This window comes from Mauremys reevesii, linkage group 4, assembly GCF_016161935.1.
Source record: "Mauremys reevesii isolate NIE-2019 linkage group 4, ASM1616193v1, whole genome shotgun sequence".
Lineage (NCBI taxonomy): Eukaryota > Metazoa > Chordata > Testudines > Geoemydidae > Mauremys > Mauremys reevesii.
The window spans coordinates 103,767,585-103,783,637 of NC_052626.1; the positions used below are offsets into that span (position 1 = coordinate 103,767,585).

General features: G+C 40.0%; 1 protein-coding gene across 3 annotated transcripts in view; it reads right to left on the reverse strand.

Annotated features, from left to right (window-relative positions):
* ABCC8 (ATP binding cassette subfamily C member 8) overlaps positions 1 to 16,053 on the reverse strand; it is a 139,674-nt gene that overhangs the window by 37,510 nt on the left and 86,111 nt on the right. For 2 of the 3 annotated variants that reach the window (XM_039536263.1, XM_039536261.1), the window contains 5 exons: positions 14,181 to 14,216; positions 11,441 to 11,476; positions 8,412 to 8,510; positions 4,613 to 4,697; positions 2,791 to 2,871 (listed from right to left, as the gene is read on the reverse strand). In XM_039536263.1, coding sequence (XP_039392197.1) covers positions 2,791 to 2,871; positions 4,613 to 4,697; positions 8,412 to 8,510; positions 11,441 to 11,476; positions 14,181 to 14,216 — 337 coding nt within the window. The remainder of the gene's footprint in view (positions 1 to 2,790; positions 2,872 to 4,612; positions 4,698 to 8,411; positions 8,511 to 11,440; positions 11,477 to 14,180; positions 14,217 to 16,053) is intronic. The other variant, XM_039536262.1, reaches the window with a different exon arrangement.

The following is a 16,053-nucleotide window of genomic DNA, read 5'->3' on the forward strand; positions in this document are numbered from 1 at the left end:
ACATGGCACTGCAGTACTGACAAGCCCCTATTTAGGCCTAACATAGTGAAGTCAACAGTAGCCTAAAACTAAAGTGTGCCTGACTTGAAGTCCTTCAGAGAAACAGAGTATAAGCACATCTTGATTTCCTTGATGACATACTTGCTCCATTGTGAGTTATCTATTTCCACCTCTGAGAGAAATTTCCCTATTGAAAAACCACTGAGAGAGAAAGATTGATCAGTTCTATGATCTTGACCAGCTGATTGCTTTTAAGGGCTAAAATTAGATTAATTCTGTCCTATTGACTCACTGATTTGTATTTAATTAATTGAGGAAAGATCTAACATTTTTGAGGATTTATTCATTTGATCCCATTTATATTCAGAATTACGAACATCGCATGTAGAAGGTGGTACTAATATTACTGGTAGGATTTACATTGTCTTCCCACTGGATATTGTTTATTAAGGTAATTATACTGATTCTTTTTATGTGGAATGTGGAATTTTGCTCTCTGAGCATTGAGTTAAGTCTGCTCTATCCCACTGAAATCAATAGGAGTTTTGCAATCAAATTCAGTGGAGGCAGAGTTAGGTCAAAGTTAGATGCTTTTGAAAATCTGACACCCTTATTCCCCCCGCCCCGAATTTTGGAATAATGTCATATTGTAATTACATTTAATACGTTTATTGTTGTATTGGTACATTTACAAAAATCAATAAAAATAATTTAAAATATCTAGAAGCAATGATGATGTAGCGATGATGATTTTTGAGGGTGTAATAAATCAGAATATAATAAAATGAAGGGTAGAAATGAAGGAAATTCAAGGTGTCAGGTATGGTCACACATATGTTACAGTAACCTCACACCCTGACAAAGAGTATATTCTCAAATCTTTGCATGGAGTTTTAGTCACCTAGTTCCAAGTGAAGTCCATGGGAACCATACATCTAAAACACTGTGCAGGGTTAAAAAAATATATCTGAAGTTGACAGGTGAAATGCTGAATTCCCTTGCTCTATGGATTTGGATCAAAACTGATCATGTTCCTTAACTATGGTTTTCATGCATGCCTGCTACATATGCAATGTTGTACTCTTCGTGATAGACAAAGGCAACTTATGGCCCAATATTGGCCCTGCTCCACTGTGGCACTTGGCAAAAAAAAAACAGTAATAATTGGAGATATACCAATCTCCTAGAACTAGAAGGGACCTTGAAAGGTCATTGAGTCCAGCCCCCTGCCTTCACTAGCAGGACCAATTTTTTCCCCAGATTCTTAAGTGGCCCCTTCAAGGATTGAACTCACAACCCTGGGTTTAGCAGGCCAATGCTCAAACCACTGAGCTATCCCTCCCCCATAAAAATTTACTTGCAGCGCCCGTCTCCGCCACTCCGGATTCGGGGATCTGAACCCGACTCCCTTTCGATCGGCCGAGGGCAATGGAAGCCATTGCCCGTCCCTTCAGAACGGCGCTCGCCTATCTCTTAGGACCGACTGACCCATGTTCAACTGCTGTTCACATGGAACCCTTCTCCACTTCAGCCTTCAAAGTTCTCGTTTGAATGCAGCTCTACTTGTGCTATATTCACTGCCCAGGAAAGGGTTTTCACTCATTGGGGCAGTCACATAATTGCTATGAGCCCTTCTCATAAAGACAGACCTATGAATCTGCCTCCTAGGCTCTTAGAGATGTTGTCTGATATGTAGTGCCTTCCTGACTCCACATGACATGGCTGGCACAGAGGACTTTAAAGGGGGTCATACACTTGAAAGCTGAGCTCAAAAGGGAAACTATCAGCTAGGAGAATCAATAAACCCATTAGTGAGCATGTGTGTGTGGGGGGGATTACTTGATTCTTCCTCATACTAATCCAAGGACCTAATCCCACTCCCCATAGTAGCTCCATTGCGGTTGGGGCAAAATACGCAGAGAACAATTCAGGATGGGCAGAGAGTTTGTTTCCACAAAGAAAAGAGATGCCTTAGGCACAGACAATATTAATTTTATGGATGAGAATTTAGGAATTTTTACAAATACTGCAGTCAATATTTGAAATGTACTAGCTCAAATAAAATCTTGAAGTACCAAAAATAAATGCAGTGGTCAAAGCAGCATTTCAAATAGAAACTGTGGAGGGCATGTCTATATTGCAGCAGGGAGTGGTGTGGACGTTGTGACGTGGGCGATGGCATGGGTCAGCCACCCAAGCTCAAACCCAGGGGTCAGAGGGACTTGGACTTAGGCTGCTATCCCATGCTGCCATCCATGTCACAACATCCACACTGCTATTTTTAGTGCACTAACTTGAGCCTGTCTACCCAGGCTGGGAGGCACATTCCCAGCCACAGAGTAAAGTGAAGGATCAAATCCATGATTTCTATTTACATTATTTATCTTAAGATCTATCTGTGGTATTTGTGGGGAGGGGGTCTGTCCCCTGTGTATCTTAGCTATAAAAAAAGTAAAATAAAGTAGTACATATTTCAATTGCGACTACCCCTTTGGTTCAGTGGAGCAGAATTTCATTTTCTGCCCATTAAACATTTTGAATGAATATACACCTCTACCTCGATATAACCTGACCCGATATAACACGAATTCGGATATAATGCGGTAAAGCAGTGCTCTGGGGCGGAGGGGGGCGGGGCTGCGCACGCCGGTGGATCAAAGGAAGTTCGATATAACGTGGTTTCACCTATAACGTGGTAAGATTTTTTGGCTCCCGAGGACAGCGTTATATCGAGGTAGAGGTGTACTTGGTGCTGCAACGTACAGCTCAGACATAATGGCATCTACTCACCAGGAACACAACATTTGTCTGCTGGTAAAGTGCTCTTGCCACACTGATGCGCTGGCGCTGCCCTCCAGAAAGATTAATACCCTGGAAGTAAACAGATAAAAAAATAATAAATTGATCACAAAATCTCTAATCCAGCTCTAAAATCAGAATACTTAAATTTTGCTTTGTTAGAAGTTTTTGTGGAGAAGACACCATGGAGTGAAAGAATCCAGGTATATCTTTTTGAAAAAGTAGCCCTACTGTTCATTTGGGAAAGCAGCAGACTAATTGCCTTGATATCTGGAATGCTCTACCATGAATTTTGGGCCACATATACACAACTGTAAAATTGTTAAAGCCTTCATTGCTATTGAGCAAATGCAACTGCAATGCAGATTACACTGATTTGCTGAGATGTTCCATATTTCCTCTTACAAGATAAGAGGAAACTTTTAGATGACCTCAGTTGTATGCTACCAGCAGCTGGAACTGACTTTTTAATGTTCTTTGTCCACACTCAAAATGTACTTCAACATCAGCAGAGAACTTTTAGTGCATTAGACCCAGATTTTTAAAAAAATAGGTGGCTAAAGTTAAGTTTTATGTCTATATTCAGTTCCACGGGAAAAGCTGTGTGCTTGACACGTTTGAAAAAAAAAGCCCATTTGTTCAGGTGCTTAAATAAGGTCTTAACAGTTTAACTTTAGTCCTTAGACTCATTTTTTTAGTGAGAAGGTCATGATGCATTGGTGGTGCCACTGAAGAGATCTGGGTTTGCAGATGACCTTTGGACATTCTGTCCTTGAGCTGGGCGTATAAACTAAATGACATTTTCAGCTTCTGGTGGGGTGGAAAGGAAGGGTAGAGTTTTCCCATAACACATTTATTTTTCTTGTAAAGGTAGCAGCAATTTTTAAAATTACGTTTTAATTGGCACTCCCCCAATCATTTATTCAGAAACATTGGTTTGAGAACATTCTTGAGGCATGTGAAGGTTTGTATAATGCTGTGATGATATATTATTTATCTAAGGTATCACAATTATACTAGGTAACTGAATTACAAGAGGCATTTTTTAATCACAATATCAGACTATGTTGAGATGAAACATAATCTGGTGGCTATGAGAGATCTAGGTTCTATTCCCAGCCCTGACTCAGATTTACTGTGTGTAGTTGTAGCCGTGTCGGGCCCAGGATGTTAGAGAGAAAATGCGAGTGAGGTAATATCTTTGACTGGACCAACTTCTGTTGGCGAGAGAGAAGTTTTCAAGCCTCACACAGCTCTTCTCAGATCAAGTTTACCTGAAGAAGAGCTCTGTGTAAGTTTGAAAGCTTTTCTCACTCACTAACACAAGTTGGTCCAATCAAAGATATTACCTCACCCACCTTGTCTCAGAGATTTACTGTGTAGCTTAGAGCAAATTACTTATCTCTGTGCCTTGGTTTCTTCAGCTGCAATGTATTAGCATTTTCCTACTTCACCAGGGTATAACAAGGCTTAATTCATTGTTTGTTAATTACCTGATACCTTCAGATGGAAGGTGCTCTAAAAATGTAAAGTTTTACTTTTATTATATGCCTGTAGACACCAAACTGCAAAGAGTGACACTTGGGCACTGATATTTCAGATAGCGACTGTGGGACTAATAAAACATTCTGACAGCAGAACATTTAAACCAACACATTTCACACAAACAGCAATGTTCCCATATTTACCAAGCGACGAGCTTTCAGACTAATGATCCAAAAGTATATTTAACTCAAAGATTTATTTGGCAACTAGAGTACTGAAACGATTTAAAGAAAAAACACAAAAACAAATCCTGTAGATGGTTACTGACCCTCTCTCCAATCTGGGTTTGGTCTCCATGAGGAAGAATGTCAATATCAGGCTGAAGGGAGCAAGCGTCAATTACTGCTTTGTACCTGTGGAAACAAAAAAGATAATGCAAAATCCACACAGATATTGCCAGAGAAACACTCTTTCTACCTGCATAGGAGCAAAGATTAACCAGCTGTAAAAAGTCACACGGTGGAAAAGACTTGTTTGTTAGGCACTAATTGTTCTAATGGAATCCCTTTCAATCATAGTCAAGTAAATGACATTTTGGCTAGCAAAGCACCTTAGACCAGGGTCGCCCAGAGGATTCAGGGGGCTTGGGGCAAAGCAGGGGAGCTTTGGCGCTTGTATTCACCCAGCGGTGGTCCAGGTCTTTGGCAGCATTTCGGCGGCAGGGGGCCCTTCAGTTGCTCTGCGTCTTCAGCAGCACCGAAAGGCCCCCCCCCCCTGCTGAAATGCCGCCAAAGACCCGGACCGCCACCAGGCCAGGGCTCGCGGGGCCCCTATGGGGCCCGAGACCTGGGGCAAATTGCCCCACTTGCCCCCTCCCTGGGTGGCCCTGCCTTAGACCAGCTCCCCAGACCAATTAAAAATATTTACAGGCTAAAAATAGGCAGAGCAGGCACTGGTTCTTTTATGATGCATTGTTATTCTTTGAGCTTTACTTGTTTGCAGCATCAGGACCTTAGTTTCCTCTGTTTGTGTGGGCCTTTCACAGAAACAAGGGAGAAACAGTAAAAACATATACAATGTGATTGTATAGCCACCAAAATTGGGAGAGGGACTCAGGAGTGGAGATGGATAGGAAATGGTTTTCCTGTTCCACATTGGAACAAAATGGAGATCTTCAAAAATTTTCCACCAAAAAAATCAAAATAAATAATAATAAACAAATGAACAACAGAGAGTGAGAGAGACCCCAAAATAGTCAATAGCCAGTACTTAGGGCACTCAGCTGGAATACAGGACACCCATGTTCAAGGCCCTGTTCTGCTGGTTCAGAGATTCTGTTCTGGAGTTTCTCTCTCTCTCTCATTATGACCAGAAATTTCACTCTGACCCAAGAAACGCTCTTCAGAACTAGTCCTTTCCTGCAAAAAGTTTCAATTTTGAAAAACCGACATTTCTGACAAAAAACTGTTTCACTAGAAAATTCCTAGCCAGCTCTACTCAGGAGCAGGTGAGCAGGGGCAGCTCCGGGCCCCAGCATGCGAAGCGCGTGCTTGGGGCGGCATGCTGCGGGGGGCGCTCTGCCGGTCACCGGGAGGGCGGCAGGCAGCTCCGGTGGACCTCCCACAGGCGTGCCTGCGGAGGGGCCGCTGGTCCCGCGGGACCGACGACCGGCAGAGCGCCCCCTGCAGCGTGCCGCCATGCTTGGGGCGGCAAAATGACTAGAGCCGCCCCTGTAGGTGAGACACCTGATACTATTTTAAACTCACTTTAAGAGACTTTTTAGGTTTCAAGTTAACAGGAACTTGTAAAGATCTTAAGTATCAGAGGGGTAGCCGTGTTAGTCTGGTTCTGTAGAAGCAGCAAAGAATCCTGTGGCACCTTATAGACTAACAGAAGTTTTGCAGCATGAGCTTTCGTGGGTGAATACCCACTTCTTCGGATAACAGAAGTTTTGCAGCATGAGCTTTCATGGGTGAATACCCACTTCTTCGGATGCTTGCATCCGAAGAAGTGGGTATTCACCCACGAAAGCTCATGCTGCAAAACTTCTGTTAGTCTATAAGGTGCCACAGGATTCTTTGCTGCTTGTAAAGATCTTATTCAATCAAGTGGGGTTATTCTATCAATATTTCTAATTAAGCTTGTTCAGCTGTTTTATTGGAACCCTAGCAGCCAAGAGAGAGCAGAGCACTGGTGGCAAAAATGAAGGGAGACATGACAACATTCCTAGATTCAGAAGCCACCGGGGCCATATTTGTCACTGACTTTCATTCCATGCAATTCCACTGGAGTCAATGATTGCACACGGTCTAAATCTGAGTAGAATTTGGCCTATTTTATCTCCTGGGCAATGCAAAACAGTCATTTGGAAAGAAAAATGTTGCAACAGAGCACTTAGCAAGACCCCTTTAAATAAAAAATAAAAATCTACTCAAACTATTTTTATTTTTCAAATAGCATTATTTTTTGCTACTCTCTCTTTCCTTTCCAAAGTCAATAATAGTAGAAATTCAATGCCAAATGCTATTTCAGAATGTAAAAAAATGGAGTTCAAAGATTAGCTGATCCACCCAGGTTAAGCACAAACATACCACTTATCGTCAATAACATCTCAAATTTTTAAAATTTAAAAAAGTTTTAAGATCAACTTACAAGAGAGTTTACTCAAAAGTGCCACTGTGGTCTGTTAAATACTGTGCATCACACATAGCTATCCTTTGGAAGGAACAAAAGCTCCTAAAATGATTTTTTTGGTGGATCTCCATGCACTACGAAGTCAGATGAACTTTTATCATACATACATTTTCACAAGAAATTGATCAAAATACATCAAATATCAAAATATGTCTGGCTGAAGGAGCAGTTTATAAATTTATGCCTCAGAAACATATGGTCAGTTGTTCACCTAACAGATGGCCCCAGACCTGGAGCTGAAGTGTTTGTTTAATGTTCTGTGTTTTTTGAAAGGAGAATGGGTTGTCTAGTAATTACTTTTGCTGGCACACCAGCTTCCTCCCTCAAAACAGCATTATTTAAAGTGCAGTTACATTTGTAATAAAAAAAACAGGGTTCCAGCATATAACCTAAGAGTTTGTAACACTGATATTATTCCCAACAGTACTGAGCAGAAGTTGCAAATGCCACAAATATGGGCAGACAGTACACAATGGAGAGGCTGGCTCTGGAAGTGTAAGACATGGGTAAATACAATGTCATATCTGGGAAATTATAAGGAGTTTTCACAGTTTTCTTGTGAAGAGATGGTTCAATATTGAATAATAAATGTCAGTAATGGCATGTGTATCTCTGGGGTAGCCCAGTTAGCTGAAACAATGTTATCATTGGACATTTATTGTGGTAATCTGACGTAAACACTGGATTATTTTGCAATGAAATGAGTAACTTTAGTTCCAGCGTCTCAGCCTTACAGGAGCATAACTCTGTTTTCTTAGAAAAATGAACCAAATTCTACTCTCCTCTATACAAATGAAACTCCCACGGAAGCCAAAGGGCTCAATTAAGCTCTTGGAGCCAAACCCCTGTCAGAGGGAGTAGGAGAGGAGGGGCACCATCTGAGCAGCTGTGACTGAAGGCATTGGGACTGATTTTGAGTTCGCTTATGCCAATATAAATCAGGAGTATCTCCGCTGAAGTCAGTGGAATTAAACGAGGACAAATTGGAACAGAATTAGGCCCATTGTGTCTGTCTCATACAGGAGCAGATAAAATACACCCAATTCTTCTTCCATTACACTAGTGTAAAATCAGAGTGATTGAGAACAGAATTTGGTCCAGAGCCACTGAGCCCGCTGAGTGGATGACTATCCTCTCTCTCAGGAACATACGTCTGTTGTGGGGACATGGACCACTATCTAAATAGTGAGAAGTTCCCTCTTGCATTCAACAAGCAATATTATGTCTGCTGTCAACTCAGGACTGCTGGCGAGAAGGAGATCCCTGAGTCACCTGACCATGCCGTGCATCATACCAAGACACCATTACTGGCAAACCAGGTAACCAAGGAGGAGAATATGACCTGTTAGCCATAAACAGCTAATGCAGTTGTCTCTGTGAAAGGCAATTAATCTTTCCCTTCCTTTTATTGGCAGGGTGCTGAAACATGTTACCTTTGTTTGTTGAAGGGGCTTTCAAAAATGATATTCTCTTCCACAGTAGCATTGAGCAGCCATGGTTTCTGTGAGGCATATGCCACTGATCCTCTTTTCCTGGAAAAACAGGAATTCCCACCTCATCAGTACAATTAAAAAACAAAACAAAAAACAAACATATAACGCAGAAACTGGTAATGAGTCTTCACTAATGCAACCTTTCTATTTCCCTTCATTAAGGCAAATGAATTTTCCACATATCACATCTCTCACCAAAGAAATGTTATATAATTAGAACCCCTCTTGCATATTGTCATTATTTTCCTAACAAAGGTTTTGAATGGAAAAATACATTTGTTCCCTAATTTGTTTTCTTCTTTGACGTGAGTTTAAGAGAAAGCTAACACACAGCATATTCTGCTGGAGTAATGAGGGTATTGTGAGGCAAGCCAGTAAATGCAGGGAAGTCTAGTTACAGCATTGTTCTGAGAGCCTAATAGAAAGTATATAGCAGCTGACCAGACAGGTATCACAGAGGAATACATAATACATTTGAAAAGGCATATTTAAGGAGTTCAAAAAAACAAACAAACAATAACAAAATAAACACAGTGTTTTCCCAAAATAATAATAGTTATTTGGATTTCTCAGGTAAAATATTGCCCCATAACACAGAAAAAGTAATAGGAGAGGGCTAGTAGTGAGGAAGACTCTGATAGATTCCCCTTGTGTAGTTGTCTCCATTTTGTCCCACCAAATGCAATGTTTGCCCTCACTGTGCAACAGTAGGTAGGGGTCAGCCTCAAGAATCTGCAGGTCTCAGAGAGTACACCCAGTCTATCACCACAGAAGGCTTGGTCCTCCTACTCCTCCCACTCCCCAGTATTTCAGAGGCATGGTTGCTAGGGGTTTCTCACCAGTGATAAACCATGGTGCCTCCTCTATTACAGGGTGGGAGGTTACCTCAGTACAGAATCGGCCTGACTGTACTGACGTTAATCCAAATTGAGGACTCTCAGCACCTTGTAGGATCAAGACCTTAATTCCCACATATGTAGCCAGACAGTTCCTGGATAAACATAGGGTACTGACCCCTAGTGGCCTTCCTCATTCAAGTAGTCGGTTTCAATGAGACTGCTCACCAAAGTAAGATCAGCAAGATTTGGCCTGACGTGTTTCATTTAAATTAAATAGTTTTTTCCCTTTTTAAAATGTTGCCTGCCTTCCCCAGATCACTATCTTTGTCTGCTGGAGCAGCCATTTCATCACTCCTCTTCTAGCTGGACATTAATGCAATTCAAATCATGTGCTGACAGCCAAGTGCGCTGGACACCTTTCTTATCAGAAACCGAGGTCATCTGCCCTGATCTTCTGTCAAGTCTTCAGGAAGACTTGCCTAGAAATTTTTATGAGACAAGTTTCTTTGAGGAGCAGAGAGGACAGTGTTATGCTACCCAAAAGGCTTTATTAGCGCATTCTAGACATCATTTCTGAGCACAAAACGTACACACTCAGTTGGAATTTTAATTATGTTTGATGAATATTCTTGGCTCATAGCTGAAATGAAACCTCAAAAACCCTTTACTCCTAGGGCTAACTCCTCACAGGCATTCAGTCCTAACTCAAAAAGAAACCATTAGTTAAATTATTGTGAAGTTTACATATAATTTTTAGAAGAAATCAGTGCATATGTTATAGGATTAATATGTATTCATCAATTCATTTTAAAGTCCAGAGTGTCTCTCATTCACTTCTATGGGTTAAAATTGTACAAGTTCTGAAGATTGCTGAAAGGTTACTGCAAATTAGTTTTTTCTAAATAGTTAACTGCTAGTGTGATTGTGATGTTTCAGGGGGGAAAGTCTTATGGGAAATGTGTTTTGTCTTTTAAAACATTGCTATGGAGACTAGCACACTGTGGGTGAATTCACCCATGTACACTGAACCAGCACAGGCACATTGCTTAAGTCCCATTTAACCCATATTTTGAGCCCTTTAGTGGCCCACAGGACTTGTGTTGGCCCTCTGCACAGGGGTGAATTTCATCCTCTTTACATCCAATTCTTCTTAGCTGGAAGCTGAGATCAGGTTTACACACAGGGGTAGATCCCATATTTATTACATGGGCAAAATTCTCGTGAACTCTTACCTGCGTGAGAAATTTATGCCGAAGCCCATAGTGTCTCCCATAAGGAATCTAACTGCTCATTCAAATCTCTCATTGAAATCAGAAGAATAATCATTTGAAACTATTAACTTCACTGGAGAGTATCCAGTTGACTCAGAGTCAATTCCATATTGATGTATCATTTAGGAACATAGGTCAAAAGTTTCAATTATTTACCCAAGTCCATATTCAAGCCTGATTTTCAGAAGTCAATTCAAGTCAATTTACATAATTAGCATCTCTGAAAATAAAGCCATTTATTTAGTTGTTTATATATGGATGCAGATGGTTAACTTTTGACCACCAAACAAAAAACAAACAAACAAAAAATCAACACACAAAAAACGTTGTGGAGATAGAATTGGTGAGGTGAGATACAGTATTTTGCAAACCCTTTATTGTGCTTCTGGAGCCCTGGGTCAAAATTCAGGTTGAGCATTTCTCAAGTTTTTGCAAAATTCATGAATGTCTACTGCTGATACAGCAAAAACATTACAAGTCAGCACTGGCATATCTGAGGGAGGAACATACACTGGGTTGGTCTTTATACCAGTCTGTGTTACTCTTTCATTTTTACAAGAAATAAACTGAGTCCCTGCTTTTTTCCCCTCCAGTCTGACTCAGGTCCCAGGGTAGTAGAATGCTGCTGCATTACCACCTATGAATACACAGAAACATCCATTTATATCATTGTCTAATTTATACCAAAAAAAAGGTCTACATGCTTAATTGCTTTTCTGTTTGTTTTCATCTGTTCTAAAGCTTGCAGCAGCTGCACAGAAAGTAAAATAATTCAATCTGATTTCCCAGGAGGCTCAATAGTTGCTACTCATTAATAGGAGACTGATGTTCTTTCCAATTAGGTTTTAAAATATTGTACCTGACTTCCGTGTCAACAGCGGTTTCCTTCTCTGGGCTGCAGAAATCAAAATATCAGTTATTTTTTTAAATCTGTAGACAGCCTACCAGACAGATTAAAATATTCTAACACAAAAAATGTGAAACTAAATAAGTAAAAAATTATATATATTTATGGTTTAACATTCCAAATACAGTATCACAAATATAGCTATATAACAGAAGTAAAGGTCCTTAATAAGTACAATGCTTTTCTTTATGATATGGAAATACAGCGGAGAAATTGGTAACTCGAAGGGCCCTAACTTGAGAAAAGCTGTATACCCTTAATGGAAGTTGAGGAAATGCTAATTACACAACACTGTTATATACATTGCCTTATTTGTTATTAATCTTCATAAAAATCTTAAAATCTTGTAGGCTTCTCTAATTCTGATCAGATTTTATGTTCTGTTTCAAATCACCTAATTTTTTATTTAATGCAAATACGTTAAAGCATTCTTGTACGGATGCAACTATGAGACAACTGAGTGCCTCTCCTTCACATTCTTGCAGCCTTTATGCACACAAAACTCCCATTTATTCCAAAGGATATTGCTAAAGTATTGCAGAATTTGTATGCTGTTGCACATTTAGCATATTTCTCAATTCAGACAAAAAAAACCCATGTATTCAAAGTCTGGATTATTTAAACATTTTTTAAAACAGAAAGCTGATGGAAATGACAGCTATACACTTGGAGCCCAAATCCTGCAAGACCAGGACATTTATAAGCAGACAAATATCTAGCTATAGAAATCACGAAAAAAGAAATATTACAGGATTAATTGTTATGAAAACAGTAAAAAAAAACCAGTACATTTTGAAAAAAATGAAAAGGGGATTAATTGCAAGGCATTGCAGCTGTTTTTCTGTATAACATATAATCCAGGAACTCATACAGAGTCAAATTCTGCTCTCAGTTCTCCCATGCAGTCACATTGATTTTAGAGGGGTTGCATAGATGTGAATTAGGGCAGAATTTTGCCTGTAGTGCAAACACAATGTATAAGGATTTCACAAACTGTTTAAAAACTCAAAATGCAAACACAAAGGAAGATTAGAACCTTTAACAAACCATGTTTAGTAGGAATAGTAACAAATAAGTGCAGCTTTATGCTAAAAACCACCCTGAAATACAAGGAGCTCTCTCTATCTATTTGTAGATATCGATAAACACACACTACAAATGCACAGCAAGATGTTACAAATTTCTGACAAAATTCCTACATCTGAATGAAATGTGCAGGCTATTCTTCTTGTTGTTAGTAAGGTTAAGGATATGCAAATGACTTCTAATAACTTGACACTTTAGTGCTAACAATGAGCAGATATAGCTATTACAGCAAATGGTGTGCAATAAATTATTTTTTATTTAAAAAATAACAGTAATCTTGTCTACAGTTTGTCAGCTGCCTCTCTGTTTATTAAATTATTTTCATTTTCCTGGCTGCATTTTTAATATAACTGATGACACAAATAATGAAATAACTACATTTTGCACAGCGTCTTAATCCAGTGTAATGCAAACCAATAAAGAATCAGCAAGCCATATGACTTCTGTCTCTTTATAAGCAGTCAATTGATAACCCTTATTCACAAAGAAATATTAGTTGGTTTGACAATGCAGAACAGGTAAGGAGAACAGAAAACTTGAAATCAGGCTCAGGAATTAGGCATAAGGAACTGCTTTATAGTAATGGCAGATAAAGAGGCTGTAAAGGAACATTGGAGAGTAAGAGGGAAATGTACAGTAGGTCAGGAATAAGATCTTGTCAAAGGGATCTATCAGATGCATAATTAGGTGGGAAATAAGCATAGTGAAAGGTACTCAATCTGATGGGTAGGGGGACAAACTTGAGAAACAAGCAAAGCAGTAGCGGAGGAGCATGATGATCCAAAAGTACTATCAGTAGAGTAATTAATGCTTCAGAGAGCCAGGAAGACATTCTGGGTCAGTAAAGGACACACACTACAGGGAGAGCCAGAAAAAAGGACATAGGGTGAAATCCTGGCTCCACTGAAATCAATGACAAAGGTCTCATTGATTTTAATGGGGCCAGGATTTCACCCATGATTTTTTAGAACTGTCACCTGTACAACATTCCACATGTTTGCATGCCAGGCTAAGATGCCAAGCACGGCAATGTCTGTTCCAGAATGAGATTTGAGAAGTATTCCAGAAATCTAAGATGAACTCAGCTCTCAAATTAGCTATAAGGCAAACATGATTTCCATGCCAGGATGCCCAGCAAAGACATGGACTAATCTGTACTCCCCACACGTTTTTTAATTTCCCACATGCACGAAGACCTGGGGCATGTGAAAATAAAAGCCTCATGACAGGATGAAGGAAATGAAGACAAGGGTAAAGGTGAAAGATTACATTAACAAATGAGACTTTTAAAGTGATAGTGCTAGAAAGTGCTGATTAGCGCTGAAAGTATGGAACTAGGGAATAACCTGATTTAGGAATTTACAGTGGGATTTGTGAAAGTACTTACGTGATTTAGGAGCCAAAGTCATTTAGGTGCTTTGGAAAATTTTATCCTAAGTGGCTTAAGAGCACAAGTCCCACTGACTTTAAAAAAAAAATCCTCACCTTACTTTTTTTTCTTTAATGGTATTTAATAGTTTGACAAGCTAAATTCCCGTTTGGTTCCTTCCACTGTGATTAATTTAGTAGGAAGTAGAAAGATCAACAATCACATATAATACCATACCTGACATCTTCCCCTGTCTCGCTGTCAGGAATACTGCTGCATCACAAATAAAAAGCAGACAAAGATGGTTTACTTAAGTAAATATGAGCAATCTGCCCCAGAAAGAGTAACAATTAAATTCTACTTTGTGTATAGACTGCAAACAGTGTTTATCACTGGCTGCTGCTGTTTGAAGACAGCAGCATCTGTTCCTTCTACAGAAATAGCACTTTGTTTTAGCAGTCATAAAAAAGAAGTGAATTTGTGTCCAGCAGTGTTTTCCTCATAGTCAGCTCATTCAGCTCTGAACAACACTTGAGACTTCTATAAGTGCCTAGGGCTATGTCTTATCCAGCCAAGGTCAACACTGTTCTTAGGAGGTGTGTATATGTACGTAGGTGTGTAAGAGGGACAGAGGATTATTGTCTAGACTATTTTCAAATGTATCAAGTTGTTTAAAAACCAAGTTGTTTTGACACAGCAATCTATTACATATATAAATGTGCCATGCCTTTTCTGAGTCACGCTCATTTCAGATCCAGTGAGGAAATGGAAAGCAGTGTTTGTGTCCAATGGGGATAACCAAATGAAATTAGGAAGGGGCATAATTTTTGTGCTTTAACGGGGGTGACCTAATTACCCCATTTGTGTGAACAAATGCAAGTTTGTGCAGGCACATGGGAAAAAACTGCACCTGCTGTTTAAAAAGCTAGGTTATGGTCCCTTTGAAAAGTTAGTCCATAATAAGCCATCATAGTACCTATATTCAATTGACTACAGAATTCCTGAGAGCTTGCCAACATGTTGTTGTATTTTTTCTATGCATTATTGTACTAAAAAATTCTCTCCCCCACACAATTAACCTACATTTTACTCACATAAGCTACTACATAATCAAAAGTAAACCCCACCGCACTTTCCTGTCCAAAAGCTCATGAATCTTAATGCATAGCAAGTTTATTCAACAGCAATATATTCTTTACTGAAACACTGAAAAGGCTGATATATTGAAAATCTTCTCCATCCCTTGCATGCCCTCCACAAGGACCAGGGACAGTCTCAGTCCCTGTAGCACACATCACCCCCAAATGGGGGCAGGGAGAGGTAGAGACTTGGCCTCATTCCCCTATGTCAGCCTGTGGAGTGGGTTAAGAGCAGGATTATGCAGCCTGCATGGTCCTTCTCTGCACTGGGTAGTGCAGGAAGGGACTGTATCTGAGATGGGCAGTACGGATCCTTTCAGCCTCAGGTGGGTCACTCATGGCCGGTAACACCCATTCTACTGAGCTCTCCCTCAGGCAGCTTGTGACACCCTACTCAAGGCAGTCCCTGAGTGGCATCATCACCCTCTGAATAATTAACACGTGGTCCAGCAATACACTGTGATGAGCCTGTATCTGAGTTACTGCATTACCTGAATCCTGATCCTAGAAAGTGTCGGTTTTAGTACAAGTAATGCTAAATCAGGTCCTTGCTCTGTGTTCCTGTAAAGTATTGAGCACATTTTCTCTGAAAACATCTGGTCAATATGTAGTGGCAGTCAAAAAAGCAAACAGAACATTAGGAAAGGGGTAGATGAGATAGAAATTATCATAATGCCACTGTATACATCGATAGTATGCTCACACCTGGAATACTGCATACAGTTCTGGTTGCCTCATCTCCAAAGAAAGATATACACCACTACCTTGATATAACGCCACCCGATATAACACGAATTTGGATATAACGCGGTAAAGCAGTGCTTCGGGGGATGGGGTGGTGTCGGGGCTGCGCACTCCGGTGGAGCAAAGAAAATTTAATATAACACGGTTTCACCTATAATGCAGTAGGATTTTTTGGCTCCCAAGGATAGCGTTCTATCGAGGTAGAGTGTATTAGAATTGGAAAAGGT